This window comes from Leucoraja erinacea, chromosome 23, assembly GCF_028641065.1.
Source record: "Leucoraja erinacea ecotype New England chromosome 23, Leri_hhj_1, whole genome shotgun sequence".
NCBI lineage: Eukaryota > Metazoa > Chordata > Chondrichthyes > Rajiformes > Rajidae > Leucoraja > Leucoraja erinaceus.
The window spans coordinates 15,153,219-15,175,873 of NC_073399.1; the positions used below are offsets into that span (position 1 = coordinate 15,153,219).

Sequence of the window (22,655 nt, forward strand, 5' to 3'; positions counted from 1 at the left end):
CAGGAGACAAGAATGGGACAAGTGGCAGGAAATAGTGCAGGAATCACAACAGCACATACAAGGACAGATCGATCAAGGAAGAACCAAGAAATGGAATGGGTGAACATGGCATGTTGTGACCGACAGTGAAAGTCAAGGATAATATGAGCGGGAATGAATAGCTCAGACGTGGACAGGAACACAAGAGTTGGTTGGGAAAGCTCAGGAAGAGTGTTACAAAATTGGACAAAAGCATTGATCATTATTCATACATATGATTAAACATAGTACAGCACAGGAATGGGCCCTTCGGCCCACAATGTTTGTGCTGAACATGATTCCTAGTTAAACTGATCTCATTTGCCAGTTGGAGGAATGAAGGAAATTTCTGAAAACATCCTGACAACATTGTCTTCCTACTCGCTTCATATTCTTGGGAGGAGAGACCAAGTTGACACAGTAAGTGAAGTAGCTATTCTTAATTATAAAATCAAATACTGGGTTTCTGCTTTTGCTAGTCATAACTTAAGATTTGTTTGCAAATTACTTAATTTAATTTCCTGCAGCAAAATATCTTTTTAACACAATGGGTAATGTTGCTTATTCTAACTTTAAAAAGCATTGCACAAAAATACTGCACTCACTTCTGATTACTTGATTGTGGCTTATCTTGGTTTGTTTGGGTTGGTTCTGAAACTTTTGCAATATCATCATTGGATTTGCTTTCACCCTAGAAAATAATATCCATAATCATTTGTTTGGTCACATCACTATTCAGAAATAAATCGCATTAATAACATAATGAACTCATCAATCAACACTTTGCATTATTTGTACTTCACAACGACACGGCTATACGAGTTTACTATATTTTTACAAAGTATGCATTAGATTTCCTGGAAGAAATTCAGACTTTAAAGTGCTTTAATTGACACAATGGTTTACTTGACATTATTGTTACAGCATATTTATTATCTGTTAATGTTCGAGTCCCATTTATAGATAGGAAAAGATGCAGCAACATACTTTGGGTAAAACAACACTTATCAATTCACTTTGGGCTTATTTCACATAATTGGTCATACCTCACATTCAGAATAGTCAATACACCTGTTTCATAAGGAACAGTGTTGAAAAATGTTCCAAGAGATTTGATTAAATGAGATTTTTGTTTAGGCATATTGAGCATATTGAGCATATTTCACACAACAGATAGAGAATAAAATACCAATGTTCCAAGGTTTCAACCAAGGTCCATTCAACGTGGGGAATTAATCTGATTGATTTATGTTCATAAGTTCTAGGAGCAGAATTAGGCCATTCGACCCATTGTCTACTCATTCACTCATGGCTGATCTATCTTTCCTTCTCAACCCCATTCTCCTGCTTTCTCCCCATAACCCCTGACACCTTGGTATGTCAATTAAACATGGCAATCGAAGACATTGTGAAACTCAAGATGGTTAACTCCCAAAAATCTAATGTCTTTCTCTCCAGAGTGTTAAGGAAAGACGATTAAATTGCAGATACGTTTTTCATCGGTCTTTAAATTCAGGAACTCTGCACCACTCATTTGATGGGATTGCTTCTAATTGGTCTGCCGTGTTTTAATTTCTCATTCCAATTGGAGCCAATCTCCAACAAACACCCCTTTTCCTTCAAGTACATCCCCATGTATAGTGCTGGAGAAACTCAGCAGGTCAGGCAGCATCTGTGGAAGGAAATAGGGAGATGGCAATTTGGGTCGGGAACATTCATTTACCTCCACAGATACTGCCTGACCTGCTGAGTTACTTCAGCACTTTGTTTTCTGCTCAAGATTGCAGCATCGGCAGTCTCTTGGGCCTGTCATCTGTAGAGTTCAAAAATGATTTATCCGTGGCTGTCTTCAAGACATGTCGAGATCAGTGTCACATGCACAGGTACTCTGAGGTTCAATGAAAATTGTGCCTGCAGCAGCATCACAGGCATAAGGACTTCCTCCCTATTTAAATGCTGTTGACAGCATCAACAGCTGACATGGGTTCAGCTCACATATACTCACCAATAGGCTTAAATTCTCCCTTAACTCTCTCCTGTATCACGTGACTGATTTCACTCCCGGGTGAGTCACAACTTTCATCAGCTAAGCAATGGTAAAACTAAAGAGATTATCTTTAGCCCCAAAAAACATTGACCACCCAGGCTGGTAACTGAGGCCAGACCAGGCTATTCATTGTCTAGGTATGATAGTTGGTAATAGTAGTAATTTTCCATCTCCAAATCTTTTCATGTAGAAACACAGAACTGCAGATGCTGATTTATACACACAAGGACACAAAGTGCTGGAGTATCTCTGCGGGTCAGGCAGCATCCCTGAAGAACCTGAATAGGTGACGTTTCGGGTCGGAACCCGAGCCCAGATCAGTCTGAAGCAGGGTCTCGATCCAAAACGTCACCTATCCATGTTCTCCAGGGTAGCTGCCCGATCTGCTGAGTTACTCCAGCACTTTGTGTACTTTTGTCCAAATCTTTTCAGATCATTTCCAAAATAAATACCAGCCCATTTATGCTTGACTCCCAGATTCAACTATTTTAATTCTCCACTCAATATAAACTTTAATTGATGTAAAACTCTGCAACTAAACTTCCATCACATTTTAATTTCAACCCACACATCATCCTTGTTGGTTGCCAGTCCATCGATTTTAAATCCTTTATTTCCTGTCCTTCACTGTCTTGGCAGTTCCATCATCTCACTATTCACTATCCACCCTCTCACTGCACCTTGCTCCTCCAATCCTGCACTCTGTCCAGTGCTTCACCTCTCAAACCTCCCATGTCTTTCACCTCACCAGTTCTGGACATGCCTTTAGGACATACCTATGAAAAACAAATCTGCAATTTAATCGCCTTTTCTTCCCCCACACCCCACCCAACTCTATTCCTTTCTCACAACCCCTCTGCCACCCCAACTCTCTCACACTTCCTTTAGGATCGCATTTAACCATCCCTTTAGTTTGTAATTTGGTCCCAATTGTTCCTTCTTTGATTTTTTTCCCCTTCACATCTCACAGAAGAATACTTTACTGAGAGATACAGCGCGGAGACACGCCCTTCGGCCCATCGAGTCTACAATGATCGTCAAGCACACTAGCACTATCCTACAACTCAGGGACAATTTACACTTTTATCAAAGACAATTAACCTACAAACTTGTACATTATTGGAGTGTGGGAGGAAACTGGAGCACCCGGAGAAAACCCACATGGCCACGGGGAGAAGGTACAAACTCCATGTAGACAGCACCTGAGGTCAGGATTGAACCGGGTCTCTGGCACTGTAAGGCAGAAACTCTACCACTGCGCCACACTGCCATACTATGTCACGATGCATTTCAAATGTAAATTAATATTTACGGAAAGTAATCAGCTGGGAATGGTAGAAAAATGTAACATCTAGAAAATATTGTTTATCTTTCATTTTATGATGACTTGATGCATTGGTGAAGAAATACATTTCCCTGCACAGAATTATAACAACTGAATGTAACAACAGGTATGTAAAAAACCCACAGCTTTTTAGTTATTAAGGTTCTTGATAAAAATGCAGTTCCTGATGGTCTTACCATAGTGAAATCACCCAAGGAAGTCATTGTCTTCTCCCTAACTGAAACTTCTAACTGGTTTTCCTTACCTTAGTTGTTCCATTCACAAATTAACCACGTCTTTGTTACCTTGCCAATCTTCCCAAAACAAAAGGGGATGGATGCATCGTTTCAAATTAGAGCCAGGAGTTCTAGGGACAAATTGAGGAGATTCCAACAGAGACGATAGCAGAGACTGAAATTGTGTTCCTCCAACATCAACTATTGCTGGATCAATTGCCATTTCTGGACGATGTACATGTGATAACCAGAGGGACAGTGGGCAGATAAGGCAGGTGAACATGTTTCCTCTTCTTTCTGTGCTGTTTTCTTTCAATCAACAGATATTTAAGATCTGTACAGTAATGCTAATCTTTATTTTGTCAACGGGCTTGTTTCTCTCACTTTTAGTTCTATTCACAGTAGTTATTTTCCTCTAAAAGCCAATTTAGCAGAGGATTAATAAACCCAAGCATGATCTTATAAATGAATCAAGCAGTACAGGAGCAGTGCCCTCATTGCTCGGTTACCTTTCTTTGGATGGCTTTGTGATTTTGTCTTGCTGTATCACTTCTGGCTGGTTTGTAGGTGGTAGCAGACTGATCTTTAGTAGGTGTCTGTTTGGTTGTATCTTTTCTCTTGCCCCTATTGATCATTGAAACACCAGTAGCTCTGGCTGTGCGATCCATTTCTGGCTGATATTTTATTTTTCTCTCTTCCCTTGGATTGTCAGAATCCACGTTATGGCGCAGAGACGTTGATGACACATTTAGATCCCGCGCTTTGTCTGGGACATCAGACTTTGACGCAAACTTCGCATCAGCACCGGGTGGCAATTTAAATTTCTTTGGAGAAATTGTTTGTTCACTTTGACTCTTCCTTTTTCTTTTCTTTTTGTTTATAAATTGAAAGGCAAGAAGAATTATTTATTTCAATGCCAAAAGAATTTTGAAAAATGTAGGCTCATTTACAATTTATTCTTTCAATAATTTTTTTTAGTTGTTCTTTCATATTTTGCTGGAGCTTAATAGGTTCAATAGCTACTATTTTGTAAATTGCAATTCCCACAAGCTACAGTCAGAAATGTTCTAGTGCTAATTTTGCCTACGTAAATTTTCCTTTCCCACTTGTTAGGTAGATAATTTCTGCATCAATGGACTTTCATTCATCCATTGTTTCTCTGTGAGCTGTAAACTTACAGCACAAGAATAAATCATTGTGGTATATAGTATGGCACAGTGGCACAGCTGGTAAAGCTGCTGGCTCACAGCGCCAGAGACCTGGTTTTGATCCTGACGTCGGGTGCTGCCTGCACGGACTTTTCACATTCTCCCTCTGGATTTCCTCTGGGTGCTCCAGTTACAACCCACCTCAAAAGGACATGCAGCTTTGTAGGTCAATTGCCCCCTGTAAATTGCTCATAATGTATAAGTGTATGTATGAGAAAGTGGCATAAAATAGAACTAGTGTGAGCCGGTGACCGATGGTCAGCGTGGACTTGGTGGGCTATAGGGCCTATAGCCATGCCGTATCTCTAAACTAAATTTTAGGGCGGCATGGTGGCGCAGCCGTAGAGTTGCTGCCTTACAGCGCTGGAGAACTGGGTTCAATCCAGACTATATAGTATGGCACAGTGGCACAGTATGGCACTGTACGGAGTTTGTGCATTCTCCCCCTGACTGCGTGGGTTTTCTCCGAGATCTTCGGTTACCTCCCATACTACAAAGATGTATGTAGGTTCATTGGCTTGATGTATGTGTAAATTATCCCTAGTGTGTGCAGGATAATGCTAATTTGCGGGGATCGCTGTGATCACTGGTCGGCGTGGACTGAAGGGCCTGCTTCCACGCTGTATCTCTAAATTAAACTAAAAAACTATTTTAAGAAAGCATATCTTACTAACTCAGATGTGGAGGTAATGGCTGAAGATCAAATGGAAAATGAGCCTGTTCCTGTCAGGAAACATGTGTAGGAAGGAAATACGAAATGCTGGTTTATACTGAAGATAGACACAAAGTGCTAGAGTAACTCAGTGGGTAAGACAGCATCTCTGGAGAAAAAGGAAAGGCAGTGCTGTCTCATGGTGAGAGCAACAAGAAATCACAGATTAGATAGATTTTGAACCCGAGCCTAGTTATGGTAGGGACCTGTAAGGAGGTTGTGGTGAAGTTTGGTACCTTAGATTTTTTTTAAATGCGAACTATTTGGTCTTAAAATACCAACTTTAAGAAACATTTAGAGACGTTTAACAGGACATGGACCAAACATAGGTAGGTAGGACTAGTGTAGATGGGACATGTTGGCCGTGTGGGCAAGTTGGGACGAAAGGCCTGTTTCCATGCTGTAAGACCAACTATAATGCAACACAACTATACCTCTGATGCACTTTTGAGGTCCTTGCCACTTGCTGTGGAGCTATCCAAGGAAGAGGTTGCCTCTTTGGAATCATTTTGCAGGCCCTCTGGATTCTGGTTTTCATCAGATGCTGCCTGTTTTTCTTTTGTGGCGACATCTTGATCACCGACATCCAGCGACATTTTGTTAATATCTGCAGAGTACAAAGTTCATACCATAAGCTTGGAACAGAATATTTGAAGACTTATTTAAAAGCACTACTCCTTTAGATAAAACACCAATATGTACAAAACTGGACCGATATACACACAAAAAAATTGCACTTTGAAAGAATTTGCATCTGTTTTGTGTCCATTCTTTGTTGAAGTCTCTCATATTGGGAATTCCAACTGAGCACATTACTATTTAACCCAATATTTAGTTCAGTTAAACAAACTGCTTGAAGTGCAAGGTATGGAACTTACTGGTTACTGGAAATATGAAATGAACGCCTCTCTGTTAAAGTGGTGCTGATGAACGGTGCTATGGTGTACTGCTCCCCCCTCTACATCAGGGACCTGGGGTGGCGGGGACTGCACCAAAGAGTCCCTTGCAACCCATATTTCTCGCTGTTCACAGACTCGCCAGCCGCCTGCCACTTTTGCTGGCTGGAAGAGTCTGTGTACCATGTGTACATGGAGTGTTCGAGGTTGCAGCCCCTGTTCCATTATCTAAAGGGGCTGCTCCTTGCCTTCTGGCTGCACCTCTCAACCACCATCCCCATCTTCAGACGCCCTATGCTTAGCCACCTTTCCTTGGCAGCTCTGATTCCTCTTCTCAGCTTGTACTTGGCTTGCCTGTAGAGGTCTGCATCCTCTGTGATCCGCGGGCGGGGACTGGCTATGTTCGCAGGCAGGGGGTTGTGAGCGCGACAGGCGCTGGTGACGGCAGCTGAGTGAGTCCAGAGCCGGGTCCGGTAAGTGCGATCGGGGCCAGAAACCAGTGAGCCCACACTCCCCCACACACACACATCCCCTCCCCCACACACTTTGGATTCATGATTGTAATCATGGATAGTCTTTCCGCTGACTGGTTAGCACGCAGCAAAAACACTTTTCACTGCACCTTGGTACACACGACAATAAACCAAACTAAACTAACCAGCAGCTGCGGCACTTTGTTTCTATATTCTCCATTTTCTAAATTGTCCCATTTGTGGAACAAGGTTAATCTATAGAAACATCAACAGTTTCTACCTCTGCAGGTGCTGCCTGACTCATTGAGCATTTCCTGCAGCATGTTACAATAAAGTGGCTTGTGTGTCAGGCAAGGGAAAAAACTGAATGATGTGAAAATGTGGCTTCCTATATGGGGAAAAAAACACGTGAATTTTAAAAGAGATAAACTCGGCGACGGTAATTCTGTGACAATTGAGGGTCCCTGATGCACAATCACAAGGAAGCATCGCCTATCCATGATACTGCCTGACCCGCTGAGTTACTCCAGCACTTAGTGTCAATTTTAATACACAATTATATGCAGTTCCTTGTGCCTGTTCTATTTGTTGCTGCAATGGGGAGACTGAAAAATAATCCTTCACTGGGGACCCAGGCAACGTTGATCCCACTCCCACCCCTCCCCCTTCAGCTGCCTAGCGGATGTAGATCGCTATACATTGATCTTTCCTCAAGTGCTGTAGAGTTTACACCCGAAAAAACGGCCGGAACAGGCATTAACTCTCTGAAAGGGGAATAACAATCTCTTAAAGCAACAATGTCTTAAGTTAAACATAAAATGCTGGAGTACCTTGGCGGGTCAGGCAACACCTCTGGAGAAAATGGAGAGATGTGGGATAACTGGGATAAAGTGGGATAACTGGTGTGAACAGGTGATCATGAACAGGCATGGATTTGGTGGGCCAAAGGGCCTGTATCCATACTGTATCTCTAAACTAAACTAAATACCACAGCCATCATTGTCCAATTTGAACAAATCTATTGGTAGATAGTGTATCCCTCTGCATACTCATCCAGTTAGTTAACCATTACACCATCCTGTCAGCTTAGATCAGACCTAAAAAAAAGTTAAATCACAGTCATTTAAACCTCAACTGCAAACAGAAGAAAGCAGCGGTTGTACGCCAGACTATATTTCTGAAATTTGACCCAATTATTAGAAGCAGAAAACCACACCTCCAGCTCCACACTGTTGCCAATTTGGTTTAAGAGACCCAAGTTCAACGTCTGCCAATGGTATCTTCATGTCACATTAAAAACTCTTCCACTATGAGTTAACTGGATATTTTTAATGCAGAGATTGACAGATTCTTGATTAGTATGGGTGTCAAAAGATATGGGCAAAAAAGGCAGGAGAAAGGGGTTGAGAGGGAAAGACATCAGCCATGATTGAATGGTGGTGTAGACTCGATGGGCCAAATGGTCTAATTCTGCTCCTATGACTTATGAACTTGAGTTCATAAGTTCTTGGAGCAGAACTGATAAATGTATTAGTTCTAACAAAGCATTCCTTTAACTTAAAATCAGTATGTGAACCAGGTTTTAAGAGATCTGAACCTCACCTTCAGTGGAATTGTCAGGCTGACTGGACACATGGGGCTCCAATGAATTTTCATCCAACGTTTCCTTCTGAACGGTTTCTTTAGTCTGAACCAAAGCGTTTTCCTTGTTCTTATTTTTGCGATTCCTCTGCCAAAAAACCCAATAAGGACAAATGAGCAACGTGCTTCATGCAAGGGAACAGTAAGAAATTGTATGTGATAAATAGGTGTCATTTCTGAGAGACAATTAATAAACAATGTACTGACGTAACTCAGCGGGTCAGGCAGCATCTCTGGAGAACATAGATAGGTGATCTTTCAGATTGGGAACCTTCTTTGAAGCTGGTTGTGGTGGGGATGGGGGAGAGAGGAAGCTGGAAGAGAGGTGGGAGCAGGACAAAGTTTGGTGAGTGATGGGTGGATACAGGTGAGAGGGCAGATGGTTGGACAATGCCAGCGATGAAAAAGACAAAGAGGTGTGAGAATTGTGATGCCAGGGGCAGGAATAGTGGTGGACAGGGAGGGGAGAATTGGTTATGAGTCCGATTGGAGCACAGAGAAGAGAGGTGTGGGGGGGGGGGGGGGGGGGGGGGATAAGATTTTGCTATTTCAATTTAGAAGCTCAAACCATGGGAAATATCAGAATATAAACAATTTGACACCAGTATTAATCTCGTTCTTCCATACACACCTTCTTCTTTCTTGAAGCTCCCACAACGTTAGTGCTGTTGGCCGTCTCCATTTGGGAAGGCGAGTGCTTGCTGGCGTCAGCAAGAGCAGCTGGTATTTTGTCAACAGATCCACCAACTCCCTTCTCACCACCCTGGCTTGTGGGCTCATCACCGGATCCTTTGCACGTTTTCAGGATGTCAGATCCACTCTGCTCCACTGGACAACCCTGAACATTCATCGTATCTGATAACAGAAAATCACGTTGAGGTATGCGTAGGAAGGAACTGCAGATGGTGGTTTATACCGAAGATAGACAGAAAATGCTGGGGTAACTCAGCCAGTCAGGCAGCATCTCGACAGAAAAAGAATAGGTTACGTTTTGGGTTTGAACCCTTCTTCAGACTGAAAGTAGAGGAGGGGGGGAGAAACTGGAGGCAAGAAAAGGCCAGAACCATCTCTCTTCACTCCATCACAGATACTCTAATCCATGTAAACGTGGGACCTATGGTTTATTTGTGTGCGGCTTATTGTCCTTGGATAGCAAAGGTCGACTTCATCAACTATACTATACTTTTTTCACGGAGTGTACCTGGGAATATGTCGGCTGCTCACCATGGTTTCAGGTTCTTCAAACTGACTAATCCAAGCCATTTTCATAAATTTGAAGCAATATGTTCCCCTATATTTCCAGTAAGTGGCGGAGGCTCCGAGAACAAAAGGCGACTAAAGGTGACATTGGGGACTAAATGGAATGGAATACTTTGTAACTGTTTCGGCATCGTAAATATGTTGACTATTTCTATACTATTTGTATACAAAGAATCCCACAGGCACATGTAATAAAGTTTCTCACTCATTCATCCACTGAAAAGTAAATGTTAGATTAAGTTTGTTCTACCTTCAGACTTAATTTGGATATTACACTTAACCAAGTTCCTGCATTTGTAAATTTATCAATGTCTTGCATTTCTCAAAATTAAAATTAATATCTACCTTCTGTGGTTTGCCCAGCGTTGGCAACTTCATTTTGGGGATGTGCAGCCTTATTTTTTATGGAATCCACAGGGAATGTTTTCTCAGGCTGACAAGGAGATTTCTTCAAATCAGGTTCCCCATTTCCTTTGTTCTTTCCATTCTTCTTCTTTCGTTTCTGCATCACAAAAACCTCACCAGCCTCAAAAAACAGTGCTATGTTACAGATTTGTCTTTGTAGATAGTATATAAATCTCACCAATACTGTACCAGGGTGTCAAACAGTAATGCCCCCCCCCCCCCCCCCCCCCCCCCCCCCCCCCCCCCCCCCCCCCCCCCCCCCCCCCCCCCATGCACACCTGTACTGTGCACCAGTGTAATGTGGGACAGAGCTACGCTTACTAGAATTCTATCACAAATTCACACAGAAAGACCGGCACTCATGTGTACTGCACTCCAGTGTTATACAATGACACACCTGGGCCCACCAGGTCACCAGAGGTTTCCGTTCAGGTTTCCTAAGTGGGACAGGGGCATAACTGGAAAGTTGAAATTTTAGACTTTGGATTCCGTTCGATAGCAATATGATTATTTAATGCATCATTTTTCTTTTCGGCTGCTATCCTTTTGGAATGTGAAGAGTTAAAATATCACCTATACTGTGATGGCGATGTCAGGATAATAATCTTTGCTGACGTTTCCAGCCTTTGATTCCAGACTAACTCCGTTTTGGAATTGTTCCGTACATACCCGCTTTGATCGCTTGGATGCCCCGACGTTAGTGCTGATGTCCGTCTCCATTTGGGAAGGTGATTGCTTGCTGTTATCTGCAAGAGCAGCTTTCGATTTGTCATCCAATCCACCAATTCCAATCTCACCACTCAGGCTTGTAGGTTCACCACCAGATCCTCTGCACGTTTCCACATTATTTGAGGAATCCACAGAAGATGGTTTCTCAGGCTTTCCATTATTCTGTCCTTTCTTCTTCGCTCGTTTCTGCATCACAAAAGAGAAAAATAACTCAACTCCCGAATCCCTAGTGTTTTGTAATACATTTGGATTTGTGGGTAGTCTATGAAGCAGCACCAGTACTGGCATAAGTGATAGGAGCAGAATTAGTCCATTCGGCCCATCATGTCATGTAAAAAGTGGAACGTTGACAAAACTGCTTGTTGAAATTTTAGACTTTAAATGCTGTAGATTACTAACATGATTATTTAACGCAAATGGGTTTTTTTTCCCCATGCCTATCTTTTTGGAATGTGAAGAGTTAAAATGACACCATATGATGGCAACATGAGAATACTTAGAGAGATACAAAGTGCCGGAGTAACTCAGTGGTCAGGAAGCATCTCTGGAGAAAAAGGATGGGTGACGTTTCTGGTCGGGAACCTATTTCATCAGGGGTCTGAAGAAGGGTCCCAACCTGAAAAGTCACCCATCCTTATTCTTCAGAGATGCAGCCTAACCCACCAAGTTACATCAGCACTTTGCATCTATCTTGAACCGGCAAATGCAGTTTTTTTGTATCTCTTTTGAGAATACTTAGATCAGTATAATAATCTTTGCTGATGTTTCCAGCCTTTGATTTCAGAATAATATCAGATTTGGAATTATTCCGTACATACCCGCTTTGATCGCTTGGATGCCCCGACGTTAGTGCTGATGCCCGTCTCCATTTGGGAAGGTGATTGCTTGCTGTTATCTGCAAAAGCAGCTTTCGATTTGTCATCCAATCCACCAATTCCAATCTCACCACTCAGGCTTGAAGGTTCAACACCAGACCCTCTGCACGTTTCCTGAACGGCAGGTTTATTCTGCTCGTCTGGATGAGCCCGAACATTCATCACATCTGATAACAGAAAATTAATTGAAGTATCTCCTTTCACTCCATCATGATTGCTCCATTTTGTGTAAATAGAGGATCTAATGTCCATGTGCGTGTACTTGTTGTCCTTGGGTAGCAAAGGCCCACTTCATCAACAAAACTCTACAATTTTAACCGAGTACATTGGTTGCTCACTATGACTGCATGTTCCTTCAAGCGACTAATGCAGGCCATTTACACAACTTTGAAGTAACATATTCCCAATATTTTTGTTAAGTACATTTTGCATTAACTCTGTCCTACCATCAGACTTAATCTGGAAGTACACATAATCTAGTCCCTTCATTTGTAAATGTCTCTATAACTTGCACTTCTTAAAATGATTTTAATATCTACCTTCTGTGGTTTGTTCAGGATTGTCAACCTCAAATTGGTGATTTGCAGCCTCTTCTTTTGTGGAACCCACAGTGGATGTTTTCTCAGGCTGACAAGGTGATGTTTCCAACACAACACAAGGTTCCCCATTGTCATTCTTATTTCTGTGTTTCTGCATCACACAAAATAAAACTTCATTAGCCCTGAAAGCTCACTGTTCTGTAACAGATTTGGTTTTGTGGGTAGAATACGAAATGTCTGACTTTTCACTTTACACAAATATATTCAATTAAAAAATGTTCTTCTTCAAGAGTCGAGGTTTTAAAAAGCTAGAAATGATGTGTTAGTCTACAGGTATAAAGCCAAAGGAAACATATGCAAAGTGTTTAGTAAGGAGAATTTGTTAGAAAAATGTTTTGTTTTTAGACACTTCAGTACATTTGACATTAAAAACTAAACATTTTGTTTGCATGCTATCTAGTTAAAGAAAAATGCTATAATGTACATGATTACAACAAGCCATCCACAGTGTACAGATACTCCAGCACTTTGAGGCATTTAAAAAAAATCTAAAACACCCCTGTAGATTGTTGCTTTGGCCACCCGAATTGACAGAAATTCCTCTTCGAGATATTTTTTTCACGCTGACCCTCTCCGAGTTGCATATTTACTATGGATATACTCACAAAATTTCCAAGCAATGACAAAAATAAAATCCATATATTGTACCTCACTACACTTTTCTCTAAACTCGAGCAGTTGAGATTGTTCTTCCTTCGAGTTCTGCGGAAAGGTGGAAGAAGGAATTTCTTCTGAAGTTGACACGTTCCCAATGATCGAACATGGGTTAGACATAGGATCATTGGTGATGTCAATATCAATATCGCACACATCCAGAACTTCAATTATGTGGGGCACTGGTTCCAGGGAGATTAAATCTTGATTAAAGAAACACTGCGTAGCTGAATCTGCTGGAGATGTTGCTGGGAATCCCAATGGTATTTCGGACAGCACTGTGATCTCTTCATTGGTCAAGGTCCCCTGTTGGAAATCAGATTAAAAAAATTACTCGGCATAAACCACAAATGGTACACACTACAAAGCAGCAACTAGGATACTTAAGCTGGAGTAACTCAGGGGACAGGCAGCATCTCTGGAGAGAAGAGATTAATGAATTTTTGGGTCAAGATGTCACCCATTCCTCCTCTCCAGAGATGCTGCCTGTCCAGCTGAGTTACTCCAGCTTTTTGTGTCTATCTTCCGTTTAAACCAGCATCTGCAGTTCCTTCCTACTGTGGGACAAATTGCATTTTTACCAAGCCAAATGGCCTAGCCTATAAGCCTGTTTGTCTTTGAAGTGTGGGAGGAAACCAGAGCACCCGGGGAAAACCCAAGGAGGTCACGGGTAGAACGTACAAACTCCATACCAACAATACCCATAGTAAGGATCGAACCCGAGTCTCTGGCGCTGTAAGGCAGCAACTCTACCACTGTGCCACCGTACCAATTTTTGGGGAAAAATTACATTTTTCCTTATATTCTAGAGTAGATGTTGCACCTTCACTCTCTCCACCCTGTTTATTTCTCTCCCTTACTGAAATACATTGTCAATGTTCAAGCATTTCACTATTCCACAGCTGCCTTTTGAATGTCAGATAGGAGATCCCAGCACTGAGCCAAGACCTCCTCATTCAAATGCATAACAACTTAATTACAATGAAAGAGGCTTTTGAGCCCATCGGGTTCATGCAAGCCCATAGCAGTGCAATCCCATGAGTCCCATTCCTTTTATTTCCAGGTAGCAACGCAGTTGATTCTCTTTCACATCTCCAGCAACTCCCCTTTGGACAGACACAAAGTGTTGGAGTAACTCAGCGGGTCAGGCAGCATTTCTGAAGAAAAAGGATGGCTGACGTTTTGGGTCGGGACCTTACTTCAGGGAAACACCACCCATCCTTTTTCTCCAGAGATGCTGCCTGACCCGCTGAGTTACTGCAGCACTTTGTGTCTATCTTAGTATAAACCAGTATCTGTAGTTTTTTTTGTTTCCACTAACTCCACTTTGGATCCTTCCACCTCTTATTTGTACCAGAGATAAATTACAGTAGCTAGTTGATCTATGGGTCTTCTTAGGGATGTTGGAGAAGGAAACCAGAGCATCCAGAAGAAACCAATGCGGACACAGAAATATTGCAACACCACACCGACTGCATCCCTGGGGGTATTAGCATTCTCTTTCCTGCTACTGCACAACTCACAGCAAACTAAATTTTCGACTGCCAATATTTCCTCAACATCCATGTTTTGTCTGATTGCACATTTTTGTAAAGTGCCCAGACTTTTTCTGGAATAGAAACAGAAAATGTCCGAAAGACAGAAGGCAGCGGTGACAGAGTTTGCGTTTGAGAGCTTCCATCAGGATGGCAAAAGTTGCTTTTGAGTTGACTACTTTATCATGGGATTAAAACTAATGTTGCTTAATATTACACAGGTTGCACTGTGCATTTATGAGACTGTTCTGTTACACAATCCTCAACTGTATCCAGCCATCCAGGATTAATGATACATCGGGATTTTATTTTGACATAATAAACTGTGGTGGTTCATATTTGTATAAACATGAGGTTTCAGTGAACCAGCTCGATGACAACTTTTCTTACATTAATTTATGGCATGCAACATCATTTTGGATGCTCCCCCTCTGTGATTCCTCTGTGATTCCTCCTGCTCGCCAGTTCTATGACCACGTTTTAACCCAGACTTACTGTAGTCTGAAAAATGGTCTCGTTCTGAAACATCATCCATTTCTTCTATCCAGAGATGCTGCCTGTCCTGCTGAGTTACTCCAACATTTTGTGTCTATCAATTTCACCCTATTATTTTGCTATAGAATCATGCCTGTCACAGTGACTAGCCTGGAACAGTTGAGTTCTAGAAGGCAGATGCTTTTATATAAGACATTCAGCAAAATAAGCACCACCACCACGAGTCAGGAACAGCTTCTTCCCCTCTGTTATCAGGCTTTTGAACAGTCCTTCCATAGGGAAGAGTACTGTCTGATTCACCACTATTCCCTTTTGGACATTGCACTTTGTATTACTTAATCTGATTATACAGCATGCAAAACAAGACTTTCTCTGTACATCATACATGTGACAATAATAAACCTCAACTTGAATCTTACCTTAACTTAAACCAAAAAATACACAGAATCTGTTTTGCTAGTAGCTAATGGCCTGCAAGTGGTAGACACTTGAGGAATTAGGTCTTCACTTACAGTTTCAGATGTAGCAGCATAATCAGAGTCTTCAATTTCCACTGCAGTTGAAGCAGGCTCCAAAGTGCTTGGTGCTGATAGAGAAGGGTGATCAGCGAGTGAGTCCGGTAGAGGTGTTTTCTGGAGGTCAGGGAGCACCTCAGAAAGTTGGTCTTCCATCTCAATACAGCATCTAAAAAGGTTTTACAATGTTCTTTTCACTGAAATAATATCTAATTGTGGAAGAAATTAATTTAGAGGGAAATTAAAGGAAAAACAAAAAGTTACAGATATCGCAGGTTTGCTTCAAGAGACTTTATTTATTGCAGGATATCATGGAGAGATGCTCACCAGTTCTCTGACTTTGCAGCAGAATTAGCTGACAGTTTTACTGTGCAGTAAATAACTTTTGTTAATTTTTTAGATACAGCTATACAAAAATATACTATCTACTAAATGGGTACCAATTATTTCATTAGTCATAACATTATTATTCGCTTATGCTAATCTTATTCAACAACAGATGGTTACTACAAGTCAACACAAAGCAAGGGAATCTTGACATTTTTCTATCTCATCTTTCAAGAGGCCCATTTCCGACCTGATCATAAGCCTCCCATATACTACAACGTATCTACGCTACTAGCAGTAGGGGGCGCGGCTGATCCACTGTAACTTCTCAGAAATGTAAACAAACTTCGTTATCAGCTAAAGTTTTTCATGTTTACATTACCATCCACCAACATATTCCCAAACAGGAGGTAAGAATATCTAATCTACTTTGCTGTTTCCCACGGATTCTCTTCGAGACCTGGTCAAGACAAAGATTTCCAATTCTCTTCTCCAATACACCCTTTTGTTACCTTGTTCAATTCCAATCAAAATTAAATAAAGAAGGATATTACTTTTTCTTACACATTCATTATTCAAAGTTTGTAAAGTTTAGTTTAGAGAAACAGCGCAGAAACCGGCCCTTCGGCCCACCGAGTCCATAGCGACCAATGATCCCCGCACTTTAACACTATCCTACATATACTAGGGAAAATTTACATTTATACCGTCAATTAACCTACGTCTTTGCAGTGTGGGAGGAAGCCAAATATCTCAGAGAAAACCCACGCGGTCATGGGGAGAATGTACAAACTCCGTACAGACAGCACCAGCAGTCGGGATCGAATCCAGATCTCCGGCCCTGCAAGGCAGCAACTCTACCGTTGCGCCACCATGACACCCATAAGTTTATGATTCATAGGAGCAGAATTAGCCCATTCAGCCCAGCAAGTCTACTGCACCATTCAATCATCGCTGACCTATCTTACTCACAACCCCATTCTCCTGTTTTCTCCAAATAATCTTCAACACTCTTACTAATCAAAAATCTGTCAATCTCCGTTTTACAAATATCCAATGACTTGGCCTCCATAGCTCTCTATGGCAAAGAAGTCCATAGATTCACCACCCTCCGATTGAATACATTCCTCCTCATCTCCTTTCTAAGTGTATGTCCTTTATTAACAGTTATTAACTTGCAAATGAAATATACATTACATCAGATCAACATCCCACCAGATTAACATTTTTTTTTAAATCACAAAGTGTATAATGAATGTCCCTGTCCCAGAATCTCTGGAAAACATGGCTGGATAGGTAACTGTAACATGACATTCCGACTTCTGTGCCACGACTGATGAAGGTTAATGTACCAAAATCTTTCTTGATCTCCGTATCTAACTGTGTCGCCACATTCAGGTGACTATGTGATAGTAATCTTAGATCCCTCACATCTACAACACTTCCCAGAGCCCTACCATTCACTATGAATGTCCTCCCCTGGTTTGACTTCCCAAATTCAACAACTCGCACTTATCTCTGCCGTGTTCTTCTATAAACAGAGCCATGTTGCTGTCACATTATTAAAGTTAGAGCCGAGAAAACGAAAGTGAAACTTAAAAAATTTACAGATATAGTCGCTTCCCTTATTCCTTGAGTTTCAATTACGTTTGCCTTCTCCAATATTGGCAAATTACCCTACAGTATCCAATTAACACTTAATTCTCCAAACACAAGCTGGTTCAGCCATGCTATAAAACGCATTTATGTTTAATGATTTTTGATATCTGGATCTGTATCTGCATTGCCCCATTTTATAATTACATTTTGCTGTTGAGAACAAACATTTTTTTCCGAAGCTTATCTTCATGTTCCTAAGAATCGTATCAGGAATGAGTATGAATTCCTACTCATCCCTTTCTCAGCAAGACCCTGTAAGAAATTAGTTTTGATTGACACCCACTGATGACCAAATATATTTTCCAATCAATGGGGAAGCATCACGCCTAGCTACAGTTTAAGCAGGAAATAAAATATCAAAGCGCGATGCAAGTTCATACAAACAACAACATGAAGAAAATGGATAAACCTTGAGGATTTCAATATTTGCTTCAGTTTGTAGGATCGCATCCTCTCGGAAGTGTATTGCTAGGGTAGCATCAATCGTGAGTCTTGATGTATTTTCCAAATCAGGATCAAAAGCATTGCAACAGGGACAGAACTGAGGTGACAATGTATTTTGTATCTGTTATCTTCAGTATAAACTAGCATCTGCAGTTCCTTTATATTGCATTAGGTGCTTTATAAGTTTTATACGCTTATTTTTTCCAAAAACAAACTCACCCAGTGACTGTGCACTTCGTGTGAATAAATACCCTGGACACTTACCTGGTGTTAAAGTGGGAGAGTTACTCCAGCATTGTGTGTCTACCTTCAGTGCCAGGCAGTTCGTTCCCACGCAGTTGTCTCCTGGATTCTTCGGCAAACATGTACCTTCCAGCCCCTCGAAATCTGCCCGGTACCTGTAATCCCTCGGATTCCCATTGGCTAACTTCCCTTGATACATACCGTCATCAGCCAATCAAATATCTTCCAACAGCCGCTCTGACCAATCGCTCCCCGGAAAGGCGCAGTCACTCTTAGGGGCCGTCTCCAAGTTGGAGCAACTTTTAAAACGCCAACAGCAGTCTCAATATCAGCATTAAAAACTACTTTATCCAGAGGAAATGCGTTTAAAATAATACCCCGCGTAATTTATTCAAGTAACGGCGTACTATTCTTATTTATTTAGTCACCATCGGGTTTTTTTTGAGAGAAGCTGCGGAAATTGGCACACGATTCCTAAGCTCTCTGTTGAGTTTCGTTTTCCCAACGAGAGGAAATCAAATCAACAAAAGATTGCAGCAACTCGGGGTGGAATTAAAGGTCGATAGATTAGCTCATTTAGATGTACAGGGAGAGGGAGTATATGTCTGAAATGAAGTCTATCAGTTACCAGCAGATCACAGGCACAGTGTTCAAAAATTATTGTAGCTTACAACCTAACTAAAAGAACAGCCCCTCATCTTCTGCTGGGGTATCTTACAACCCAGCAGGAGCAACGTTGAATTATCCACTTTTAGATAACTAACAATACCTTACCTTCCCACAACCCCCCACACCCAACTTTCCCCATTCTCCCCTGTGCCCCTTCTCGATGTGCCCCCATTCCCCTTTCTCCCCCCTTTCCCCATCCCTCCCTGCATCATTTCCCCTCCTCCCTCCCCCCCCCCCCTCTTTTCTCTTCTCCCCTTTCCCATTCTCCCTTTAACCCTTCTCCCCCATCCCTGTTTAACTCAGAGGGTCAGGTAGGGAAGAAGGAATGAAGAATTGACGTTTTGGGATGGGACCCTTCTTCAGACAGTGTGGCACAGTGGTGCAGCAGTAAAATTGCCTAAAAGTGCCAGACCCGGGTTTGAACCTGATTATGGATGCTTTTGTATGGCATTAGTACATTCTCTGTGGCTGCGTAGTTTTTCTCCTGGTGCTCCAGTTACCCCTCACATTCCAAACAAGTGCAGGTTTGTAGCTTGATTGGCTTCTGTAAATTGTGCCTAGTGTGTAAGATAGAACTAGTGGACAGGGTCATCGTTGGTTGGTGGGAACTCAACTCTCTAAGTTAAGTTAAGACTAAACCGGACCCAAAACAACACCTGACCATGCATTCCACAGATACTGCCTGACCCGCTAAGTTCAACCGGGAGATCAGGCGGACTGAGCGAAGATGTTCAGCGAAACGATCGTCCAGTCTACGTTAGGTCTCGCCGATGTATAAGAGTCCACACCTTAAACAACGGATACAGGTTGGAGGAGGTGCGAGTGAACCTTTGCCTAACCTGAAAGGACTGTCGGGGTTCCTGGACAGAGTTGAGGGAGGAAATATAGGGACAGGTGTTGCACCTTCTGCGGTTGCAGGGGAAGGTACCTGGGGAGGGGGTTGTTTGGGTGGGAAGGGATGAGTTAACCAGGGAGCATCTCATATTTCGCTTGGGCAGCTTACCGTATGGTTGGTATGAATATTGATTTCTCTAACTTCAAGTAACCCCAGCATTCCCTCTCACTCTCTATCCCTCCCCCACCCAAGTCGCACCAACTTCTCGTTTGGATGTTTTCAGTGTAAGCTTGCATAGTGTACAAACCAGCAGTATGAATGTTGAATTCTCTCATTTTTGGTCACTTCTACAAACACCCTCTTTCATCAGTCTGAAGAAGGGTCCTATCCATTTTCTCCAGAGATGCTGCCTGACCCGTTGAGTTACTCCAGCATTTGGTGCCGATCTACGGTATAAATCAGCATCTGCAATTCCTGTTTATTACAGGGCGTTCCCTGTACTGGGAGAGTCTAGGACCGGAGGGCACAACCTCAGAATTAAAGGGCACACCTTCAGAATGGAGATGAGGAGGAATTACTTTAACCAGAGGGCGGTGAATCTGTAGAATTCATTGCCACACACAGGCTAAGACATTGGGTATTTTTAAAACGGAGAGATTAGTAAGGGTTCTTGATTAGTAAGAGAGTCAAAGATTATGGCAAGAAAGTAGGAGAATGGGGTTGTGAGGGAAAAATAGATCAGCCATGATTGAATGGTGGAGCAGATTCGATGGCCTAATTCTGCCTCTTTGTCAAATAGTCTTATGTCAATTAGTTCCAGTGAAACAAAACTTTAAACTGTTACATCTGGTTAGGCAAGGTTTAAGTAAGTGTCTAAAGGAGTTACTCAACCCTAGATGTTGCTAAACATGTTTTCTTTTCCTGAAACTGATTTCAAAAGCATATTTCATCTCTAAATTAATTTGTAAATCAACGTCTACACAACAGAAAGGAAGATTTTTTTGTAACATGGTTGCTTCAACATTAAGGGGAAGATAATAATAATATTCCATAATATATATTTTTTAAGTGTTTCCTGATATTTCGTCTCTGAGAATTATATTATGTGATTAGCTGCTTTGTCAGTTTAATGATTTTAATGCTTGTGGTAGGAAGTGTCCTACTGAACTGATGCCAGGCAAGGATGTTTGCGCGGGAACATTGTATATTGAGCCCAGTGAGTTGCTTGATTATGTCCATGGGTAACCAGTTGCTTTACGTGAAAATAAAATGGCAGATGCTGAAAATCTGAAATAAAAAACAGATGTACTGGAAGTCCTTAACTGGTCGAACAGCATCTATGCAAAGGTTGACGGTCATGGTTTGAGACTCTTCGTCATCGAAGCTAGTCTGCACTGCTTGAAACAGAGTTGCACTGCAGCAAGAACATGTGTCGATACATTCTACAGGTGAATCTGATGGGTCAATGTTGAGGAATTACTTACATTGGATGAAAGCAACCCCAAGGGTTTTAGATAAATCATTGGAGGAGGAAAGGAGAAAGGAGAACGTTGACCTGCAACACCATACGTTCATAAGTTATAGAAGCGACTTACGCCATTCAGCCCATCGGGTGTACTCAGCCATTTAATCATGCCCTATCTTTTCCTCTCAGCCCCATTCTCCTGCCTTCACCCCGTAACCCTTGACACCCTTACTAATCAAGAGCCTGTCCATCTCCGCTCTAAAAACACGCAATGACTTGGCCTCCACAGCTGTCTGTGGCAATGAATTCCACAGATTCACCACCCTCTGTCTCAAATCTCTCCACATCTCCTTTCTAATGCTACATCCTTTTATTCTGAGGCCTTCCATCAAGCCGTCCATGAATGCTTTCTCAGGACCTGAGAAGGCTTTAGAGAGACGCCATTGAGATTTGCAACATTATGAAGAGAGAGAGAGAATCCTTTTTTGCCTCAGCAGAAGGGCGTTAAAAAGAGGTAGGAGACATGGATGAGATGTGAGGAGGAATATTTTTCATACTGAAGATGGCTACTGTCTGAAACACAGTCAGAGGGATGGTGGAGCCATATACTATGGCAGGATTTTAAAAGTATTTAGGTCAAGGCCTAGCAGTGTGCGGATATCCCAGGCCTCTTACAAATGCGATGTCTTTATATTATGATTTAAACATTTCTACTCTTTAATTCTTAAGGATCATAGAAAATCAATCAGAATGCATTATGACAAATTGCATCTCATTTGAAGAAGACAATCACTTGAAACATAATATAGATGGAGACAGAAAAATGTACACATAATCCCATCAAGTCACATCTTCGCATCTTCACTACTTTCCGCATTCCGCAGAGACCACCCCTTCCATAACACCTTGGTTCACTCATGCCTTCACACCCAAACCACCCCCTCTCCAGGTACATTGCCCTGCAACCACAGGAGATGTACTACCTGTCCCTATTCCTCCTCCCACTCCTTCACCTAGGGGCCCCAGCAGTCCTTCCAAATGAGACAGAGGTTCACGTGCACCTCCTCTAACCTCATCTACTGCATCCAGATTTCCTGATGTGGGCTCTTGTACATTGGCAAGAGCAAGCAGAGACTCGGCGACCGTTTCATCGGACACTGGCACTTGGTCCACTGTGGCCTACTGGATCCCGTGGTTCCCAATTTCCCTTCCCATTACCTTACTGGCCTTTCTTTACTGGGTCTCCTCATTGCCAGAGTGAGATCACATGCAAACTGGAAGAACAGCAGTTTGTATTCCACTTGGGTAGTTTACAACACAACGGTATAAACATTACATTTTCCAATTTTAGGTCATCCCGACAAATCCCCCTCTCCCCTTTCTCACCACAC

General features: G+C 42.0%; 1 protein-coding gene across 1 annotated transcript in view; it reads right to left on the reverse strand.

Moving 5' to 3' along the window:
• Positions 1 to 18,950, reverse strand: part of LOC129708266 (E3 ubiquitin-protein ligase rnf213-beta-like) — a 131,950-nt gene extending 113,000 nt beyond the window's left edge. Inside the window, exons 1-12 of the mRNA XM_055653911.1 lie at positions 18,317 to 18,950; positions 15,620 to 15,791; positions 13,072 to 13,383; positions 12,364 to 12,514; positions 11,768 to 11,991; positions 10,890 to 11,135; positions 10,161 to 10,317; positions 9,187 to 9,410; positions 8,517 to 8,643; positions 5,980 to 6,152; positions 4,135 to 4,494; positions 624 to 709 (exon numbers count right to left, since the gene is read on the reverse strand). Coding sequence (XP_055509886.1) covers positions 624 to 709; positions 4,135 to 4,494; positions 5,980 to 6,152; positions 8,517 to 8,643; positions 9,187 to 9,410; positions 10,161 to 10,317; positions 10,890 to 11,135; positions 11,768 to 11,991; positions 12,364 to 12,514; positions 13,072 to 13,383; positions 15,620 to 15,778 — 2,219 coding nt within the window. The 5' untranslated portion in view covers positions 15,779 to 15,791; positions 18,317 to 18,950. The remainder of the gene's footprint in view (positions 1 to 623; positions 710 to 4,134; positions 4,495 to 5,979; positions 6,153 to 8,516; positions 8,644 to 9,186; positions 9,411 to 10,160; positions 10,318 to 10,889; positions 11,136 to 11,767; positions 11,992 to 12,363; positions 12,515 to 13,071; positions 13,384 to 15,619; positions 15,792 to 18,316) is intronic.
• Positions 18,951 to 22,655: the final 3,705 nt, after the last annotated feature.